This window comes from Knufia obscura (assembly GCF_036327395.1).
Source record: "Knufia obscura strain CCFEE 5817 isolate CBS 148926 chromosome Unknown scaffold_4, whole genome shotgun sequence".
Lineage (NCBI taxonomy): Eukaryota > Fungi > Ascomycota > Eurotiomycetes > Chaetothyriales > Trichomeriaceae > Knufia > Knufia obscura.
The window spans coordinates 360,739-380,403 of record NW_027042690.1 but is presented as its reverse complement, the minus strand read 5'-3'; the positions used below and the strand labels follow the sequence as shown (position 1 = coordinate 380,403).

At 51.1% G+C, this 19,665-nt stretch overlaps 8 protein-coding genes across 8 annotated transcripts; 5 read left to right on the top strand and 3 right to left on the bottom strand.

The window, feature by feature from the left end:
- Nucleotides 1-55: 55 nt before the first annotated feature.
- JIP5 (WD repeat-containing protein jip5) lies at nt 56-1,432 on the bottom strand (the record flags this gene model as incomplete). Its single annotated transcript, XM_064872489.1, has 1 exon — nt 56-1,432. The coding sequence occupies one exon, from the start codon at nt 1,430-1,432 to the stop codon at nt 56-58; it is 1,377 nt and encodes a 458-aa protein (XP_064731147.1).
- Nucleotides 1,433-2,215: 783 nt separating this feature from the next.
- PMZ80_004061 (uncharacterized protein) lies at nt 2,216-3,078 on the top strand (the record flags this gene model as incomplete). The annotated part of the gene is made up of 2 exons (XM_064872488.1): nt 2,216-2,857; nt 2,926-3,078. 2 exons carry the CDS (start codon nt 2,216-2,218, stop codon nt 3,076-3,078), a joined length of 795 nt encoding a protein of 264 aa, XP_064731146.1.
- Nucleotides 3,079-4,586: 1,508 nt separating this feature from the next.
- On the top strand, nt 4,587-6,862 carry GFA1 (glutamine--fructose-6-phosphate transaminase (isomerizing); the record flags this gene model as incomplete). The annotated part of the gene is made up of 4 exons (XM_064872487.1): nt 4,587-4,591; nt 4,644-4,714; nt 4,770-5,001; nt 5,050-6,862. The coding sequence occupies 4 exons, from the start codon at nt 4,587-4,589 to the stop codon at nt 6,860-6,862; spliced, it is 2,121 nt and encodes a 706-aa protein (XP_064731145.1).
- A 412-nt stretch (nt 6,863-7,274) lies between these two features.
- Nucleotides 7,275-9,437, top strand: GPI10 (glycosylphosphatidylinositol anchor biosynthesis; the record flags this gene model as incomplete). Its single annotated transcript, XM_064872486.1, has 2 exons — nt 7,275-7,520; nt 7,569-9,437. The coding sequence occupies 2 exons, from the start codon at nt 7,275-7,277 to the stop codon at nt 9,435-9,437; spliced, it is 2,115 nt and encodes a 704-aa protein (XP_064731144.1).
- Nucleotides 9,438-10,405: 968 nt separating this feature from the next.
- PMZ80_004058 (uncharacterized protein) lies at nt 10,406-11,746 on the bottom strand (the record flags this gene model as incomplete). Its single annotated transcript, XM_064872485.1, has 1 exon — nt 10,406-11,746. One exon carries the CDS (start codon nt 11,744-11,746, stop codon nt 10,406-10,408), a length of 1,341 nt encoding a protein of 446 aa, XP_064731143.1.
- Nucleotides 11,747-14,290: 2,544 nt separating this feature from the next.
- On the top strand, nt 14,291-15,534 carry FPR2 (Peptidyl-prolyl cis-trans isomerase fpr2; the record flags this gene model as incomplete). The annotated part of the gene is made up of 3 exons (XM_064872484.1): nt 14,291-14,526; nt 14,576-14,740; nt 15,291-15,534. 3 exons carry the CDS (start codon nt 14,291-14,293, stop codon nt 15,532-15,534), a joined length of 645 nt encoding a protein of 214 aa, XP_064731142.1.
- Nucleotides 15,535-15,613: 79 nt separating this feature from the next.
- PMZ80_004056 (uncharacterized protein) lies at nt 15,614-16,191 on the top strand (the record flags this gene model as incomplete). Its single annotated transcript, XM_064872483.1, has 2 exons — nt 15,614-16,031; nt 16,088-16,191. 2 exons carry the CDS (start codon nt 15,614-15,616, stop codon nt 16,189-16,191), a joined length of 522 nt encoding a protein of 173 aa, XP_064731141.1.
- A 421-nt stretch (nt 16,192-16,612) lies between these two features.
- Nucleotides 16,613-18,554, bottom strand: PMZ80_004055 (uncharacterized protein; the record flags this gene model as incomplete). Its single annotated transcript, XM_064872482.1, has 2 exons — nt 16,613-18,231; nt 18,281-18,554. 2 exons carry the CDS (start codon nt 18,552-18,554, stop codon nt 16,613-16,615), a joined length of 1,893 nt encoding a protein of 630 aa, XP_064731140.1.
- Between the last annotated feature and the right edge of the window lie 1,111 nt (nt 18,555-19,665).

Below are 19,665 nucleotides of genomic sequence, written 5' to 3'. Positions count from 1 at the left end.
GGTCGTTCACTAATAGTGTGATTAATAGGCTCATCGAAGGTATGCCGCAACCACCTCAGAATATGCCGTTCAGATTCAGTGCCTTTCCACCACTCTTGTCCTTGCCCTTGTTCCGCTTCCGCTTTTTCCGCTTGCCGCCTCTTTCCTCCTCACTGCTTTCCTCTTCATCTTCATTTTCCGTCTCCTGCTCATGATCATCGCTGTCCCCTTCCTCTTCGTCGTCGCTATCTTCCTCGTGCTTTCTCTTACCAGTACCGTTGACGTTGGATGTAGCTTCAGGAGTAGGGCTCGCTTTTGTCCACACCTTAACGGTCTGTCCACCACCCGTGATCATCCTCGTTCCAGCCTCATCGAATAAGATGGATGTCACACCCTCAATCTCATCGTGCTTCAGATCCCACTCATCGATCACCGCATTCCGTCCAACGCGTACGAACCGTATCCGTCCATCATCAAGACCCGCAGCCACGATCTTCTCGTTCATCTTCAATTTGCCCATCCGTGGTAGGAAGTCAAGCGGTACTTCGTATAGCGCATCAATACTCGCACCTTCTCGATCAATCACGATTCGCTCATCAAGATCGCTCCAGACACCACGTTCGAAAAGAGAGATCACGCCGTCTCCCTGTCCAACCAACACTTTGGTGCCGACGGATGTGCCGCCGCTTTTCAGGCCAGAAACCATAGACAGTGAACTGAGCTCAATCTCTTGATCTTCTGATGTCGCGATCACTCCTCTTCGGATGTCAACTACTGCCAACGTGCTGCCTCCCACCGTAAGAAATTGCTTCGGGTAGCCGGAGGTAGATTCTGAACTTGCCGGGATCGGTATAAGAGAATTGACTGGTTCTTCACCGTGTGGCTGATGCGTCTGCGACGGTTCAGTCGCTATCGACTTGCCGCCATCTTTCAGGTCGTAGAAGTACAGCGCGCCCGAGTCTGTCGTGACAAGCAGGTGTAGTGGTGTAAGCACATGTATCGCAGTGGGCGCATCTTCTCCTCCATTTTGCGGATCCAGAGGCAGTGCTACCTTGCTTGACACGCGTCCCGTCTCTGTTTCGAACGCCTTGATTAACCCGTCTGTACCGCCGCTGTAGCATGTATTCCCATCCGGTGTGTATGCGAGCGCACGACATGAGCCTTTGTGCCGACGTGTCTTCCATATTGTGTCTATACTTCCTAAACCATTCTCTGATGCGGTGGAGGAGCGGCGCCTCTGCGATAATATCGAAGATGTGCCGTTGATGCTTCCTCTTCTAGGCTCTGGTTCGGTCGAGGACTCTTCGTCTGTGGAGGGTAATCTGTACGTTAGGACATGGCCAGAGGCTAGGCCAACGGTGAGTATTGGCTGTGTTGGGTGGAGGGCCTGGCAGAAGAGGTCGGTGGGGAGTGGGAGGGTACAGATATTGTCGAAGTAGGGTGAGGATGTCATTGTGGAGGTTCAGAGGAAGGTGCGTCCGGCATGAATGTACGATCGGAAGGTGGTTGTACGACTCCGGATAGGAATTGCGATGAGAGGTGAGCACAGTGCGGGCTTTGCGCAACTCTGACCTTGGTGGTAACACGCGCGAGGTTCCAAGCTTGATTCCTTCTGCGAGACCTCTGGTGCAGATGGCAGAGCTCGTGGATGTCACCACTGAAATATTATTCTGAGTTCTCAAAATATCATGCTAAGAAGCTCGGGATTAAGCTTGTTTTTAGCGCGACGCATCCGCCCGCAGGTGAACGCTAGCGCCGATGCGTATCATCACCTGGAAGGCACAGATGGCTGCAAGACGCCGCAGGCAGGGTTACAGTAAGAGACACAATCGTGCTCTCTACTTGTTGCAATTCAGCGTTGATTGCGAAAATGGTCAGTGAACGATATATAGCCAATGTCTCACGTGCGAGGTTTGTTAAGGACTAAACCAAAGCTCCATCTTCCTTGCAGCACGTGGCGTCTTTGTCGGCAATCGTGATGTAAGGTACGAGTATGACCTCAACACGATCTCGCCAGTGCTCGGCAGATTTCGATGTGCCTATACGATGAGGTTGAACAGACCATGTAGTCTCCCTACGAGAAATTCTGAGGTCTCTATAAGCCAGACAAGTTTCCTCATCTCGACAGCGATAAAACCCGGATAGCAGCAGAGGCAGAGCATTGTCGAAAGGAGTGTGCATTCGGATCTGCTGAAGACCACAGAATATTTACATCACCCTTTGCTCGTCACCGACCATGCCCTTCCCCTACAAAAAAGTGGCTGTGTTCGGTGCAACTGCTGGCATCGGAAAAGCACTGGCTGAACGCTTCATAGCCAACGGCATCTATGTCATTGCCGTTGGTCGTCGTAAAGAGCGTCTCGCCGATCTTGTGCATCAACATGGCCACGACAAAGTTGAGGCTTCTCCCTTCGATATCACCAAACTCGACTCGATCCCGAACTATGTGATAAATCTTACCAGCACCCACCCCGACCTCGACCTTGTATTCCTCAATAGTGGCATACAGCGACCCGTCGATTTCACGAAGCCGGACAGCGTGGATTTGGACGCTATCCAAGAGGAGTTCATGACTAACTACCTATCGCCTGTCGCATTCACAAAAGCATTCTTACCTCATTTGCTGTCAAGGGCCAAAGAGGGAAAGTCTGCTGGCCTTCTTTATACAACTTCTGGCCTTGCACTGGTCCCAATACCTACCGTGCCGAACTACTGTGCAACCAAAGCGGCCATGCATTCGATGATTTTGACGTTGAGGGACCAGCTGGCCAGTGCAGGCGTAAAAGTTCTTGAACTGTACCCACCTGCTGTGCAAACGGAACTGCATGGTGAGCATGGCAAGCATATCGGCATGCCGTTAGACGAATTTACTGATGCGGTAAGTCTTGTTCCATCTCGTCTCGCCTCTTTCGGCATGGACACCACCACTGACATCTGTGTAATCAGGCATGGAAAGGTCTTTCTGAAGGCAAGGATCAAATCCCAGTCGGAACAGCCGTCAAGTCATTTGAGACGTGGGAGCAGCAGAAGCAAGAGATGTTCCGTGGAATGGCTGAGATGGTGAAGAAGGGAGCACCGCCTCCTGGTAGTAAACAGTGAGAGCTTGAATCAAGCACATGTCGAAGATGATAAGGAGTGCTGGTGGCTGTTAGTACCTGCATTTTGTAGCTGGTGTGCTATCGGCATAGCTGCGCTACTAAGAGTCGTGGCTTGATTGGTGGTCTGGATTAAGTGCTTATGGCCCAAACAAGTATTGGATATCTGATAACCGAAGAGCTTCTTCCATGATTTGCAGAGTGGTCATTCATGGTGAGCTTCCGCAAACCCACAATTGCACACAATTGCCATGGTAGCAAAGATGCAGTCACACCCCCGGCAGGTCAACGTGAGCGTTACTGAAGGGACTTATCCTATATCTTAGGCAAGTTCAGTGGTCGAAAGTGCTTATGCAGACTTTCAGGGGTGCGGCAACCAAGACGCTGGAAAGAGTGTTGTACTAATGGCCCTGGCAGTCGTCAATAGATAGCTGTAGCAAAGTACGTCGCAGCCTCATCTCAGGTAGTTGTCTTGGACGTTTCCAGGGTCACGGCCCATCTGTTTCAGCGCATCGAGATCGATCGTTGAAGGCCAAAAATTCAAAACTCCAAGCTTGGATCATCTAGGTGCCTTCCGTTTCCGGTCTTGCTGCATCACCGATGAGGTCACCAGGAGCACCACTGGTTTCGGACCAGATGCTGCGACTATCGCCTTCGTGGGCCATATGCGTTGAAAAGGTGGTTAAGACGCAGAATCACGGGATATGTTGTAGTTCTAGTAGAGAATTCTGCTAACTTCCAAGTTCGTAGCTTTGCTTACCTAGGTAGATCGCGGCTGAGTTCTGCAGCTAAGAATAAATCTGCATCTTTCCAGCTCAAAGGTCGACATGGAGCTTAGTGGACATTGTGGCGTCCGTTTCAGGCGAAAGTTGGGTCTACCATTGGTTGTAGTTACCAGGGGTTTCGACCTATTGCGTGTTACGTGGGAGGTGGGTGGCTTATCCAAACACATCACGCTCGCGATACCGAGTACAGCTTCCTGCCGCTGGTCGCTGCAGCAGTAAGGCAAGCAGAACGGCCACCATCGCAACAGAAAATGCTTGATCAACAGGTACTGGCGCTAAGCGGCTCTACTGGTTGCACCTGCATACGCTATCAGGTAAGATGCAGTAAGTTGAGTGTAACTGGTTGAAGCTCTGGTCTCAATGCTGTGCACAGTAAAAGTTGGAGACATTCCACTTTTTTGCTGCATCGCCATGCTTACGGGACCTGCACCATCAACTTGTCTCATGAGTTGACAACGTGCCCTTTCCTGTAGAAACACGATTAGACTGCCCTTATAAACCTCACCGCCGCTTCTTCGTCTCTCGTGCCTTCCAGAGATACCCATACCTTTCGTGTTGTTCCTGCTCTTTCTTTGTTTTCGTCAACAGAAGCCCCCGCCATTCCTGTTCGCAGCAGCACAACAAAACACCTGGCCTTTTATTGTGTTCGACGTCAGGGATATTCCTTCACGTTCTTCAATCGATCCTCGAGACCTCTCATAGAACACAGCAATAGAAGCAGTTCACAATGTGGTAAGTAGCGGTGCTAGAGATGGTGAGAGCGCAGGCTGACCGCTCCCTTCAGTGGAATTTTTGGCTACATCAACTATTTGGTCGAGAAGGACCGCAAGTTCATTCTCGACACTCTTGTCAATGGTGAGCTATACATCTCCGGTAGTGTTGAGCTCTAGCTGACAGATACCCTTCCTAGGCCTCTCCCGACTTGAGTACAGAGGCTACGATTCGGCCGGTCTAGCAGTTGATGGCGACAAGAGAAATGAAGTCTTCGCTTTCAAAGAGGTGGGCAAGGTCGCCAAGCTCAGAGAACTTATCGACAGCTCTGGCGTCGACATGACAAAGGCTTTCGACTCTCACGCCGGTATTGCACACACTCGATGGGCTACCCACGGAAAGCCAAGCAGAAATAACTGCCATCCACACAAGTAAGATTCAGATACATACGAGACCGAAAAGTGACTGACAAAGAGCAGGTCTGACCCCAAGTGGGAGTTCGCAGTGGTCCACAACGGTATCATCACCAACTACAAGGAGCTCAAGGCTCTCCTCGAGGGCAAGGGCTTCAAATTCGAGACTGATACCGATACCGAATGCATTGCCATCCTCGCCAAGTTCCTGTACGACTCCCACCCAGACATGGACTTCACAACCCTCAGCAAGGCAGTCATCAAGGAGCTCCAGGGTGCTTTCGGTCTCCTGATGAAGTCCGTACACTACCCACAAGAAGTGATTGCTGCAAGAAAAGGTTCCCCTCTAGTTGTTGGTGTCAAGACTGCAAAGAAGATGAAGGTCGACTTCGTCGATGTCGAATATTCTCAGGGTGAAGAGTCCGGCTACGCTCTATCTGCTGAGCGCGCTTCCCACAATGTCGCGGTCAAGAAGAGCGCTGCAAACCTGCTCACTCCCTCAACAGGCGGCATGCTTGCTGCCCCAGACAAGAACTTGCTTCACCGATCTCAATCGCGAGCTTTCCTCTCCGACGACGGTATGCCGCAGCCAGCTGAGTTCTTCCTCTCATCTGATGCCTCCGCATTGGTCGAACACACCAAGAAGGTCCTCTACCTCGAAGATGACGATATTGCTCATATCCACGACGGTCAGCTCAACATCCACCGACTAACCAAGGACGACGGCACCTCCAACGTTCGAGCCATTCAAACCATCGAGCTTGAGCTGCAAGAAATCATGAAGGGCAAGTTTGACCACTTCATGCAGAAAGAGATCTTCGAGCAGCCAGAATCGATCGTCAACACCATGCGTGGTCGATTGGACGTTGCAAACAAGACTGTCACTCTTGGTGGTCTCAGACAATACATCAGCACAATCAGAAGATGTCGCAGAATCATCTTCATTGCTTGCGGTACATCCTACCATTCTTGCATGGCTGTACGCGGTGCTTTCGAAGAGCTTACTGAGATCCCCATCTCGGTCGAGTTGGCATCCGACTTCTTGGATCGAATGGCTCCTGTCTTCCGAGACGACACCTGCGTTTTCGTGTCTCAATCTGGTGAGACTGCAGATTCGTTGATGGCTCTCCGACACTGCTTGGAGAGAGGTGCTCTGACTGTGGGTATCGTCAACGTGGTTGGATCATCCATTTCCATGCTTACACACTGTGGTGTCCACATCAACGCTGGTCCAGAAATCGGTGTTGCTTCAACCAAGGCCTACACTTCACAATTCGTCGCGATGATCATGTTCGCTCTGTCCCTCAGCGAGGACCGACAATCCAAGCAGAAGCGACGAGAAGAACTCATTGAAGGACTTGGCAAGGTCAGCGAGCAGTTCAGAGAAATCCTCAAGCTCAACGACCCGATCAAGCAGATGTGCGCCAAGTTCTTGCAGAACCAGAAGTCGCTCCTTCTCCTCGGCCGAGGCAGCCAATACTCCACGGCTCTTGAGGGTGCACTCAAGATCAAGGAGATATCCTACCTACACTGCGAGGCTGTCATGTCTGGTGAACTCAAGCACGGTGTGCTGGCTCTTGTCGACGAGAACCTGCCTATTGTCATGATCTTGACCAGAGATGAGATCTTCAAGAAGTCGCTCAATGCTTATCAGCAAGTCATTGCTCGAGGTGGACGACCAATCGTCATCTGCAATACTGGCGACCCAGAATTCCCAGCCGAGAAGGTCGAACGTATCGAGGTTCCTCACACGGCCGACTTGCTTCAAGGTCTTCTCAACGTCATTCCTCTACAGCTCATGGCATACTGGCTTGCTGTGGCTGAGGGTCTAAATGTTGACTTCCCACGAAACTTGGCCAAGTCTGTCACGGTCGAATAGACTTGTGTGACATCTTGTGCTTATGATTTTTATGATACAACATCAGCGTGTTGGGGAAAGGAAAAGTAAGGGGATGCGATGAACCGAGGCGTCACGCATCGATAGGTCTGGTATAGCTAGGTTACACGGATTACTCCTCAGGTAGACACACGCAGCACGAATAGACGACTTTTATCCATTACTTGTGCAACTCATTTGTTTGCTTCGACTGTACGTAAAAGTGATTTTCAGTCTCGCACATTCCTTCGTTGCCCAAGGCCAGCCTGAAACAGCTTGATCGTCCATATGATTTAACGTCCCCGCAGATGTGTGACTGCAGTCTCATGAAGCAGTATTCTCGCCGTCAGCATGTCCCACGCACTTCTACTGGAAAGCCTCGTGCTTGATTCAATGGCAGATACAAGTTCGCGTTATGCCTATCACGCCGACGAGCAGCTCCTCGACGGGAGGCTGCCCAGCTGATGTGCTGCCAGACGTGTCGAGGAAGAAGTCCTCAGGTAGCTTCATCGCAGACAACCTTCTGCTGATTCTGATTGCGTATCGTCTCGTCAATGCCTTGTCAATTCGAACGTTCTTCCAGCCAGATGAATACTACCAGTCGCTTGAGCCGGCATGGTGGTTGGCGTTCGGTGACAGCAGCGGACCATGGATAACATGGGTATGAGCTGTACTTGTATTTAGAGGACCAATTCTAATAGTGAAATAGGAATGGAAGAACCACTTACGATCCGCCCTCCACCCAGCACTCTTCGCAGCCATCTATCGTTGTGCTGATGCGATCTCAGCTGCACTACATCTTACACCTCCAGCCCGATCAGTTCTTCTGCTTGCTGCGCCAAAGACAGTACAGGCAATCGTTGCGGCAATAGGAGATTATTACACCGTCAAGCTCTCGTATCAGGTCTACGGAAGAAGTTCCTACCCTGCGTGGTGCACAATATGGTTGACAGTTGGGAGTGCCTGGAATTGGTTCATCTCTACTAGGTCGTTCAGCAACTGTCTCGAGACCACTCTGACAATTGTTGCACTCTACAACTGGCCATTTCACTGGGCGTTGGGTACAGATGAGGTGGGTTTCCAGGTCGATCGCAACGTCCTTCGGGTTCGGCAGAGGTCCACGAATGATACGGCCAGCGCAAACGCAGAAAAGGCGGACGTTGATGAGACAACCCGGCTGAGGAGAAGCATATTCTGTGCCAGTCTAGCGGTAATACTCAGGCCAACAAATGCTATCATCTGGATCATCCTGGTCGTTGCTACCTTTGGTCGAGGCATCTGGCATCATGGCATGCACTGGGAGATTGGTGCGTTCATCAAGGAAGGATTGATCTGCGGCAGCACCGTTCTAGCACTGTCCGGCCTTGTCGACCGCATCTTCTACGATGTGTGGACGTTCCCGCTATGGCACTTCTTCAAGTTCAACGTTCTACAGAGCTTGGCTGTGTTCTACGGCAACAACAACTGGCACTACTACCTCTCGCAAGGCTATCCATTGCTACTCATAGGAGCTATCGTCCACGCCGGACTTGGTCTTTTCTATGCAATTGCGAACCGACACGAACCGTCAACGGTATCAATCCAGTCCCGACTCATCCTCCATCGACTGGCCTTAGTCAGCTTGACGCTGCCAGCAGCATTGTCCATTCTCTCCCACAAAGAAGTCAGATTCATCTATCCGGTCCTACCAGCACTCCATGTCCTGGCCGCCCATCCTCTGTCTCGAATCCTCGGCTACCCCGACACAATCGGCAAAGCACGAATTGCAAGTCCAGTCCGCAGCAACAGAATCAGAAACAGAATTTTCATCGCCGTCTTGATCGTGATCAATATCACCATCGCCCACTACACTTCCCTTGTTCACAACGCGGGCCTGATCAGCGTAACAGATTACCTCCGCAACGAATTCGAAACACATTACCTGCCTCAGACGCATACCTACCACCCGCCAGCCTCAGAGCATACCACAATCGGCAAAAACCTAACCTTCGCCGTTCTAGCACCCTGCCACTCTATACCGTGGCGCTCGCATCTGCAGTATCCACCTACCGAACATTCACCGGGTATTAGTGGTTGGGCACTTACTTGTGAGCCACCACTCAATCTGAATGCGACGGCAAAACAGACATATATGGATGAGGCAGATCAGTTCTACGATGATCCTGTACTTTGGTTGAAGACGCACATGAGCCGGGATGTACCACTCGGTCCGAAAGCGCCGGGCGTCTACGCTAAGCAGGATGACCATCAATTCACGAACCCAGATCGTGGTGTCTTTCTTGAGCAAGGGGAGGGCGGGAAGTGCGTAGGCGGTAAGGAAGCAAGGAGCATGAAAAGTGCTAGGGAATGTCAGCGCCGTGCGTGGCCAGATTACTTGGTGTTCTTTGGACAATTGGAGCCGCTGATGAGGAGGGTGCTAGAGGGGAGTCAGTATGCGGAGTGTGAGAGGTTGTTCAATAGTCATGCTCATGATGATTGGAGGAGAAGTGGAGATGTTGTTGTGTGGTGTTTGAGGCCGGGGGGAGCTGGCACTGAAAGCAAGAAGTCGGGTGGTATTGAGGGAAAGCGGGAATTGTAGCACATCGACCTTGTACCGGTGACCCGGCAGACGAGTTGAGAGATGGTGATGGCGGCTCAACTTGTTGAAGATGTGGTTCTCGTACAACTCGAGTCTCGCGAAATAGCACTGTATCTTGTCTAAAACCGTCCGTATTCGAAGTCCCGTGCATATACTCTACTACAGTTGTGGTTGCCACTGTAGTTTCCGCCGCCGAATAAATTTATGCCGACTCGCCAACACCACAATGACCACATTGTGCACATCTTTTGAGGACCGAAATCACACGGGATCATACTTGGCCACTACTACATCTGTCACACAGTGACCCCATGACACAGTTATATACTTCAATTTACAAATATGATGTATCTAGACGACATATACGATACCCAGCAGCGCGTTCATCTCATGGGAGTATTGTAGATGTCACGGGTGTCAAGTAGTAAGCGCTCATCTCCGAGAGTGACACGGAGATGTACGCTGATTAGAAGAAGCCATACGCGGCGAGGTCCGGGCACAAGTCTTACGTTCAAGACTTTCAGCTCAGCCTCGATACCTGGGTACTTAATAATGCAACCAGATCTGGTGCAGCATCACAGTATGCCTCAAGTGCCTGTCGGAAGTAGCTGGACTATGACACCACGGACCAAGGTGTCCGTGTTGATGGCGCCCTTCATATTGATTGAAGTAGTGCTCGGGTGAGTCAAATCTCATAGACAACTCTCATGATGAATCGAGCAGTAAGTGGCGTGCCATCATTCTTGTACTCATTCAAGTTCGTACTATTGCGACTCGCCAGTATCAGCTTCGCCGGACGTATGCTGCCTCTTCTGTCTAATCTCATTAACTCGTCCGATCAACCACATTCACACAGCCTTCCTTTTCTATTGCATGGTTTTCCTCCTCCTCCCGCCTTAGCTACCTCATGTCCTCCAATGCCCCATTCCCTTCTGCGTGATCACCACTCCATAGCCACACTAATAGTTTCACCCCAACACCCTCTCCCACACCCCCATCCCATTCCTCCTCCACCTCACCCCATCCTGATCCGTCCAGATACCCGGGCTGTTACAGAACATCGGTGCACTCGGCGCGAGGGTGTTAGGTTGTATACCGCCGTATTCTGCCGGATTCATAATTAGACCGGGAGGATCTTTCCGTGGGCGCTGTGGTGGCGGAGCTGCTGGTTGCGCGGGTTGGGCGGGGAAGTTATTGGTGAAGGGGTTGAAGTGGATTGGTTGGGGTGGCGGTGGGTAGTGCTGTGCGGTGGTTGGAGTTGGGGTTGTGGAGGATGGTGTGAAGGTGTAGGGTTGGAGAGTGCCTGTGCCTGGTTGGGCTGGTTGAGGATCTGTTGTGCCTGGGGGTGGTTGTGCATTGTTTTGCGTGGGCTGCAACTGCGGCTGCGGCTGGTCAGGAGGTGGTTGTGATGCCGGGTCTTGCGCCGTTGACTGGGTAAGGTTATGCAGGGTCGATTCGACCGGGACGAAGAGACTGCCTCTCTGATTGTCGGTTTCACCACCTCTAGCGGCCTTGCTCGCTCGACCACTGTCACTCTTTCCACCTCGTTTGCGATTGCCCTCACCGCTGCTATGCGCTGCCTTCTGTGCAGGTTGTGAAACACCACCATCATTACCTGGAATTAACCCACCATTCTCGTATACAACCTGCTCCAATGACGGTAGCGGTTGCGGCGGCGGTAGCGGTAGCGGTTGTAGTTGCGGTTGCAAGGCTGCACTCCTCGCTCTTTCCTCTTCGTTCCGGCGAATGTAATGAGCAAGCAGTGCTCGCTGGCCATCTGCGCTGAGGTCAAGCTTCTTTCGGGCATACGGATTGGTTGGAGTGCTGGTGATGGATGTGCTTCGGCCTGGGCCTCCAGGAGTGTTGGGAGGCGATGTTCCGTTGCTTGAGTTTTGGTAGGACATGACGCTTGCTGGTCGCGAAGGAGAAGTGTGAGGTGGCGTGGTGAATGGTGAAGAGATTCGTTGAGTAGAAGGAGGATCAGATGGAGGTGAAGGTGAAATATGGTTTTCAGGAGCGTACCCTGTTGAAGGCTCATGCTGAACCTCACTTGTTGTGGATGGGTTCGGAGTTGGAGTTTTGCTTCTGTTCCCGCTGGGTGGAGAAGTTGGATCTGAGCCCAAAGTGAGTGAAGCTTGACTTATTTGAGCCTGCTGATCTGTTCTAACTTGGTTTACTGTGGACTGACCCTGCACGCCCATTGCTTCGATAAGAGCGAGCTCTTCCTGGATAGTCCTTCGTCGACCTGGTGGCTCTGGAAACGGTGAATTGAAGCTGACTAAAGGCATCCGCGGTGTTGGCGCGTGCATGCCGGGCGCCGGCGCTATTGTCCCCAGTCTGGGGGAAGGTACCGCAATAGACCTCGAGTGGGGTCTATACACAGCTGATGATCCAGAAGAGATACTGCTAGTCGGCGCAACACATCCACTTGCTGAAGGCTGCTCCCTTCCCGCAGCATGGCTTGGCGCAAATTGCTGGTCATAGCCTGAACGGGCATACACTGCCTGTTGACGAAATCGTGCTGCACGCTCATTCCAGGCATCGAGAAGAACCACGAGGCCATTGTCTGACTGCCTGGTGCAGTAAGGGCAAGGACAATAGCGTGACCTCCTAATTTTCCTCACCGCCTGCTGCAGAAAGACAAACAACTCATCATGGTCAGTGATGTTCTCGGACCCACGGAGTACATCTGAGTGTGGCGGTGGAGGTGGCGTTCTATCAGAACCTAGGTGACAAGACATCTTCGGTGATGAACTGTGGTTTTTCGTGGCTCAGCAACCATACGATGTGATGTATTGGAGGATCCTGTACCAACTATAGGGCCTGCTCTTCGTTATTGGATAAATCGAACCTGATTGGACTGTTGAAGCACAGGGCTATCGAGAATTGCAAGAGGCACATAGATGAGAGCTCCATTCTGATACCTGTGCGGGCCGCAGTGAGTGGGAGTGAGTGCGTGAACTTTCGTGATACTTCACATGCGGCTTGATATAGTGAAAACCAGTTTGTTCGAGTGACTTTTCCGACATTTCATTAGGTGACGGAGAAGACCCAGGGTGGCTTTTCAGACTGTTGACACACCTCGCGAATGACTTCTCCTAAGTATCTTTGTGTCACTTGTCGTTTCGTAAGACCCATAACAAACGAGGTCGGTCACAATAAAGATTGTACTGCGAGCCCATTTTCTTTCCACGGACCAAGAACTCAAGAACTCGTCACAAGCAACAACTACTCGCTAGCATTGCACCCACAAGGTCTTCAACCCTTGCGTCTCGATCAAGAACACCGATATACTAGGACGCAACCAACCGGTCTCGTACGAGAACACAGGATTGCCAACAGTCACGTCTAGAGCACACCATTCTGTTGGTGGACTGCGACTGTTTCATTAAACACAACCTGTCTTTTGATAACTTACACGATCGTCGACGGTATCCAAGGTTTGCGCAGTCGCGAACCTCACAGCAATATTGTCCGTTTCTTTCAATCATGGTTCACAACTCCAAGACTGAACGGCGCGACATTGTTTGGGAGCGCCGCGGGCCGTTGCCTCCTCTGCCAGGAGCTGAGCGTCCCGTAGTTGAGCGTCGTGCAGTGCCACCGCTGAGGCCTTACGCTGTACCTCCTCTGCCAGATGAGATTGTACCAAGAGTGTACCTAAGCAAGTAAGCAATCACTCTTTGTTTTCCTGACTTACTTGCTGACAAACAACAGCATCTTTACTGCCTCTCTGTATATTTCAGGAGCTTTTCCAGGTGCCACTGGTCCGAACATCACCCACATTCTATCTATATACAGTGGCAATCCCGATCAGCGAGAACAGCTTCAACTAGCAGGTAGATGCACCTTGGAACGCAAGGAAATCATCATTGCCGACAATGAAAGAAGTAATCTGCTAGAACACTTCCCTGGTAAGTGAGCGGCTCAAGCGTTTCCCGTTGGTTCTAACTTTGGAGTAGAAATCTGCTATTTCATACACACAGCGCTGTCAAATCCAACCTCCAGGATACTAGTGCATTGCTATGCCGGAGTATCGCGTTCTGCCACCGGTATTGCAGCCTATCTCATCTGGGCGCACCGCATGAGCTGGGATCAGGCTTTGCGATTGCTCCGATCGAAACGCAGTGTGGTCAACCCCAACTCTGGCTTCCTGGCTCAGTTACAGCTATGGCAAAGCCTGGATTGCTCGATTCTTAATAACAACTTCATGCTGAGAGCTGAGTACCTAAGTGTGCTGGTGTCTGCCGGCTGGAAGGATCGGACAGGAGCGGAACCAGATATGTTGGCCTTGTTAGGTTTCCAGCGGCCTGCTAAGCTTGCACAGACCGCAGACCAGGAACAGTCAGCTCTGCCGAATGATGACACGTGGTGGTGGACAATCTGGGATGGAATGTAACTAGAAGCCTGCCGACATGATATTTGAAGTCTCTGGTATCGGTATGCGGCAAAGAACGTCAACGGAGTCTTAGGCAATCGAATGCTGTGCTATGAGTTGAAGCAGGACGGACATAAAGGAGCATTGATCAGGAATTCACAAGGGCTGAAGTGATGGAGTGGGTTGACCTTTGACTTCGACATCCACGAGACCATGCAGCAATGGAACGATTGAGCTTTCTGCGTTAAGGTTGACCACGTATGATGTTCATGTGTAAGCGCATCGTGCGAGGAGTTATCCTTTGAAGTACGAGTCATCAAGGTAGCTCCTGGGCCTCGAGCTCCGGGCCGGCTGCTTGCACGTGACTTATCGATAAGCTCGGCCCAAGCTGTCCCGACATGCCACCTTCCAAGTCGAAGACTGCGATACTGCATCGTGTACTCTCATTCACCGCCCTCTCAATCCAAGACTGCTCAAAATGCGCTTCTTCACTCCTCTACTTGCCCTCGTCGGCATCGCCGTCGCTCTTCCAGAAGGTTTGATCAGCGAGAACCTGACACCAGACGTCACTTGCACCCGCAAGACCAAGTCCGGCGACCACATCGATGTTCACTACCGCGGCACACTAGCCTCAGACGGCACAGAATTCGACGCCTCCTACAACAGAGGTACCCCACTGTCCTTCGTGGTAGGAACTGGTCGAGTCATCAAGGGGTGAGCAGAATATGCGTGTTGTTTATGGTGCATGCTAACAAGAACGCAGCTGGGATGAAGGACTTCTCGATATGTGCATTGGCGAGAAGCGAAAGCTGACGATCCCTCCCGAGCTTGGGTATGGACAGAGAGCCATGGGTCCGATCCCAGCCGGTAGCACTCTGATCTTCGAGACCGAGCTGGTCGGCATCAAGGGCGTCAAGAAGGATGAATTGTGAACATACATAAGGTAGACAACACGCCAGCCTGATGCTTGCTTGCAATGCAATAGTTACGCGGCAAGCTGCGAGTACTGCTTTGTTGATGCAAAAGGCTCAACAGGAGAAGACAAATTTAAGCCGCGAAGATTCAGATGGCCATTGCACAGCTCTGGGCATGAAAGCCGAGGACACTGGAAGAATACCAGCAGAGCGGGCATTTTGTTAGACAGAGATCGTACATACGGGGGCACCTCGCATTCAGTCCATTGCTTGGCCTGCCTTGGCATGGACGCCAGTATCGGTCGGTCCTGCCATTAAGAGTGTGGTGCTCAGGTCTGCAACGCCGAGTGCTGGCTGGCCCTGAGCCTCTCAGACTAGGGCGCAAAACAGGTGAAAAGTGAAACCACACCGCACGAGAGGTCTTGGTACCCGATCTGTGACTAGATACGATCACGACAGAAGTGAAGACAACTCCAAGATCCTCTCCCATCATCCTGAACTCTCTTCCCTTGCATGTCTGCTTCACGTCCACACTTCCTAACGTAACCATCAACAGGCATCTAGTCCAACACGCACTGCAATCGCCGAGATCATGGAAGGCTACACCCAGAAACAGGCCATGCGCGACACCTTCGTGCAAGCCGTCGAGCAGGAAAACTTCAAGAATGGCGCCTTTCGCGGTCTCATCACCAGAGATACTTCATTCAAAGATGCCATCAACGTCTTCCTTCAATCCAAGGCTGTGACGATCAACGAGAAAGCGAAAATACTTCGAGCCGATGCGAGATCTGATGACTCGTATGGATGAAAAAGAGAGTGTCAATTCGAAATACCCAGAAAGATTGCTCGACATGTACCGAATGTCCGAGTTGTGTGCAATCTTCACGATGGACATGCAGTCTCGATATTCTGGCGGTGCTGAACTCTACGATGCCCCGATGCTCGTGCAGAGAGTTGAGCCAGGGTTGAAGGTGACGCAAAGCTACACTATCGGTAACGATGGCGCTCGAAAAGACTTTGAGGCTGAAGAATATGGTGTCTATTCGAACGCGCCAGAATGGTACAAGATGATGCAGCGAGACCGAGTGAAGCCACTCTTCGACAACATGAAGGAGGACGATGCCAAGAAGCGCAACGAGGCTAGCGAGAAGGAAGAGACCAAAAAGAAGGACAAGGCCAAGAAGAAGAAGAAGAAGAAGAAGAAGAAGAACAAATCCAAAGTGAAGAAGAAGAAGAAGAGTACCAGTAAGTCTACATCGTCAGACGTCAAACAAAACGGCCACACAACTGGTCCCACTGTTCAAGGTAAACACTCCTATCCATGTTCCTCGCTCGCTGAAATGGCCGACCCCACGACATAGCACTTACCTCACGCATGATTCCAGAGACCACAGCCACGAAACAGCCCGCCAAGGATGATTTCGGCGCAACCTTCGAAGACAACGCCAAGTGGTTCTTCTTGTGAACAAGTCGAACGTGACAAGTGGTGGCTTTTGGTTAACCATCGATGACATGCCAAATTCTGGACAGAGTGGGTTGTGGATGCGACTTGGCATTGGATGATTTTGGCCGGCGATGAGGAGCCATGACATGCTGCGAGAAACTACGTATGCCACACATTGATCATGTCCCAGACTGAGAATGACTGGACCGGAATGTTAGTAACCGTATCAGCTCTCGAGTTAAACTACGATGAGATTTCGTAAGCGCGTTGACAGACTGAGTATTGGCATGATGCTCAATATCCTTTTCACATGAGCATAGTTCGTGGCATAATTTGGGCAAAGTACTCAAGATCTTCAGTATTCAAGGTACTATCGTCACTCATACATCTACTCGTGAAGTGGCCAATCGTCCAACTTGATGACACACTACCATGGCTCGTTCTAGTACTTCTCCTCGATCGTCCTTGGTGGCGGCTGAATAGATTCACCGTCCTCAATATCCTTAGCAGCATTCACTTGACCCTCTGGAAGCATGTTCAGGGCATCTTCCTCAGCATCCAATGATCGGAACTGCAGCATGAACAGACAGCCACCGACAAATGCAATTACAGCGAAGACACCGTAGTTCCAAATGAGGAGCGGGTCGTTTGCAAGAGGTACCAGAGCCTCTGCAATGGCGGCGGAGATGGCGTTGGTGAACAGCGCGGTAGCCTGGACTACAGATCGCATGCTTCGTGGCGCCTTGGAGTAGGCATATTCGAGCGAGGTGATGGAGGCGAAGATCTCGGAGAAGGCGATAAGAACATAACAGCCAGTCTGAATCCAGACGTTGAGAGGTGAAGGTAGGATAGTACCATCGTCCGCTTCGCAGGAGTTGGCATTGTAACCACAAGGCGAGGTCTTGTAGATATAGTACTGGACGACGGCAGCCCAGACCATGGCGGCGGATGCAAGCCAGAAACCGAAAGTGATCTTTTTGATAGCTGTGAACTGGATACCCATCTTTCGGAGACCCGGGTAGAGGAATTGATCGCAGATTGGGATGAAGATGATCAAAGCGAAGGGATCCAGGTTATTGACAACATCGTTGGGTACACCATTGAGAGTCATGGTAGCGGCTTGCTGAGTGAAGTTGTTTGTCAGTTGTCCGTATGCCAACCAATACAATGGATACCAGGTAAATACAGCGCAAGCAGCGAATCCACGTCGTACTTCGTCGACCCAAGCATCGTCGAAGGTCATCCATGCTGGCCGCTGCCCTCTTGGAATATTAGACGGCTTAGCGGAAGCCCACATGGTGCCGTCGTGAGTGTTCTTCCAGAATCGAAGAGGATTGATCGACCATCGTCCGCGAAGAGCATAGAACAGGGTCTTGAATGCTTTGCTAACCACGGAACCAGAAGGTGGCTTCTGTTGATATCTCTTTCGTCCCCACCACATGATGAAGGGGGTGGTCAGAAAGGCAATAGTCGGCAAGAGGAAGGAAAGCCAGAAGCCAACGTACTTCTCAGCATACACCATACCAATCTGACCTATCAAGGCACCAATGTTGATGAACAGGTAGAAGTAATGATAGATCCTGCTCTGGGTGATCGTAGGGTCAACGATGACCATCTCGCCCGATGGGAGACTATTGACGATAATTGTAGTGAGAGGAATCTGCTCAACGACCAAAGGCGAAATGTTGGGCTTGAACCCGCCAGTTCCCAAACCCATGATGATGAGACCGACAATGAAAACGCCGAAGCAGGCTGACTCATTGACGATGACTGGAGGAATCGCAGATATGACCAGGATAATATGACCGACAATGGCCACCGCAATCGAGATGCAGATTGTCTTGTACCGACCCCAGTGCTCATCAGCCATGTAAGCTCCAAGAAGAGGCACGCAGTAGATCCAGAAAGTGTTGAAAGTGTTTATTCCTTGACCAGTTTGAACTCCCTGACCGAGAGCGCCGGAGACGCCCTGATCACTGCCACCGCCTGCACCGGTTCTATGGTTTGAGCCAGGAGCTCCACCAACGGCGGGAGGGAGAGGTCTCGAAACGAAGTTTGAGTCTGGCAATGTCAGTCTTGCTCGATATGAGCGGAACAGTACGTGACTTACAGACAACTTGCGTTCCATAATAGGAAAATCGTTCGCAAAGCTCAACGAATGCAACAGTATAGACAGCCCAGGGAATAGGCGCTGCTACTCTGCGAAGAGCCTTGGGTCCATGTAGCTCGTCCGGTGATGGATGACGCTCGCCAGGTGCAAGTTCGCCAGAGCCATATGACACATCCGTTGCCATGCCCTTGGCAGATACGGATGTGCGTCGCTGATCGTGGACAATATCCTCCAAGGCACCAGCCTGCATGGTCTCAGGTGAATCAACAGGCATAGTAGCAGCTGTATGTTTCTGGTAATCAGAATAATTTGATGAGCTGGATTCAGGAAGACCAGGGCCGCGAGGTGGGAGGACAAGCACAAGCTATATGAACTTTGTGAGCTTGTCGAGGCTTGGGCGAAATCTCCAGTGGTCTCCGCCGTCCCGATTGTAGAATTTCTTCCTAGATGCGGCTGGTCACACGCGACACCGACACGATTTCATGGTGTAAAGTCTGTCAGAATCAATGGAGTCCAAGAAGAGTGATCTTGGATTGATTAAGGAGGATAAGATAAGCTGCTGAATGGTTTCCAGACCTATAGGATGGAGTCTATCTAGGGAAAGCAAGCTTTGATGCAAGGAAGGATATGGTTAGCGAGTATCTTGAGGGAAGCTGGGCGATGTGAGAAGCACGAATCGCAGAGCTGCTTCAAGAACGAAAGTTAATCCACAGACCATCGTGCTTGCCCACGTTACACTGGAAATGTTCGATGAAAGGTGTTGGTGGCGGACACGCCGGGCAGCAACGAATGAGGAATTTGATCTTGTAAGTGCTCCGTCTTTGAGTTCGAGCTCTGCCGAGAAACAAGCAATTTAAGCTTTGCGCAAACCTTCACTTCGAAAAGCTTCGTCGAACTTGTGCTAGCCTATCTCGCCGCTTTTTTTCGTCTTCACCAGATGTGGGATCTGTTCCGGACGATGGACTTTTGTCTTTGCTAGGGTAGGATGATACTTTTGGCACGACTGATTCAATGGACAATTGTTCTTAAGTTTTACTGTTCGCGTGGGAGTCTGGGCTAACGGCGAGCGGATGACCACCACGCCTTGAATTGCGAAGCTTCTGGGAAGCAAGAGGCGATAGAAAGTTGATATTCAAGCATGTATAGCGTCGGAAGGTGCGGATTACGGTGTCGTAGAAACATCAATCGAACGTATCCCCGTCAAGCAGAAACTGTGCTCGAATGGCCAGCCTAGGTATCGTTTTTGTCGTCGATTGCTTTTCTTCTGCAGGGTCTTGGCGACGGTATATAGTTTATCCGTTATAGTAGGCAAGGACTCGGAGCTGCTGCGACCTCGATAGTCGTCGTAATAAGCCTGCAGTATGGGTGAGGAACACTACTGTCAT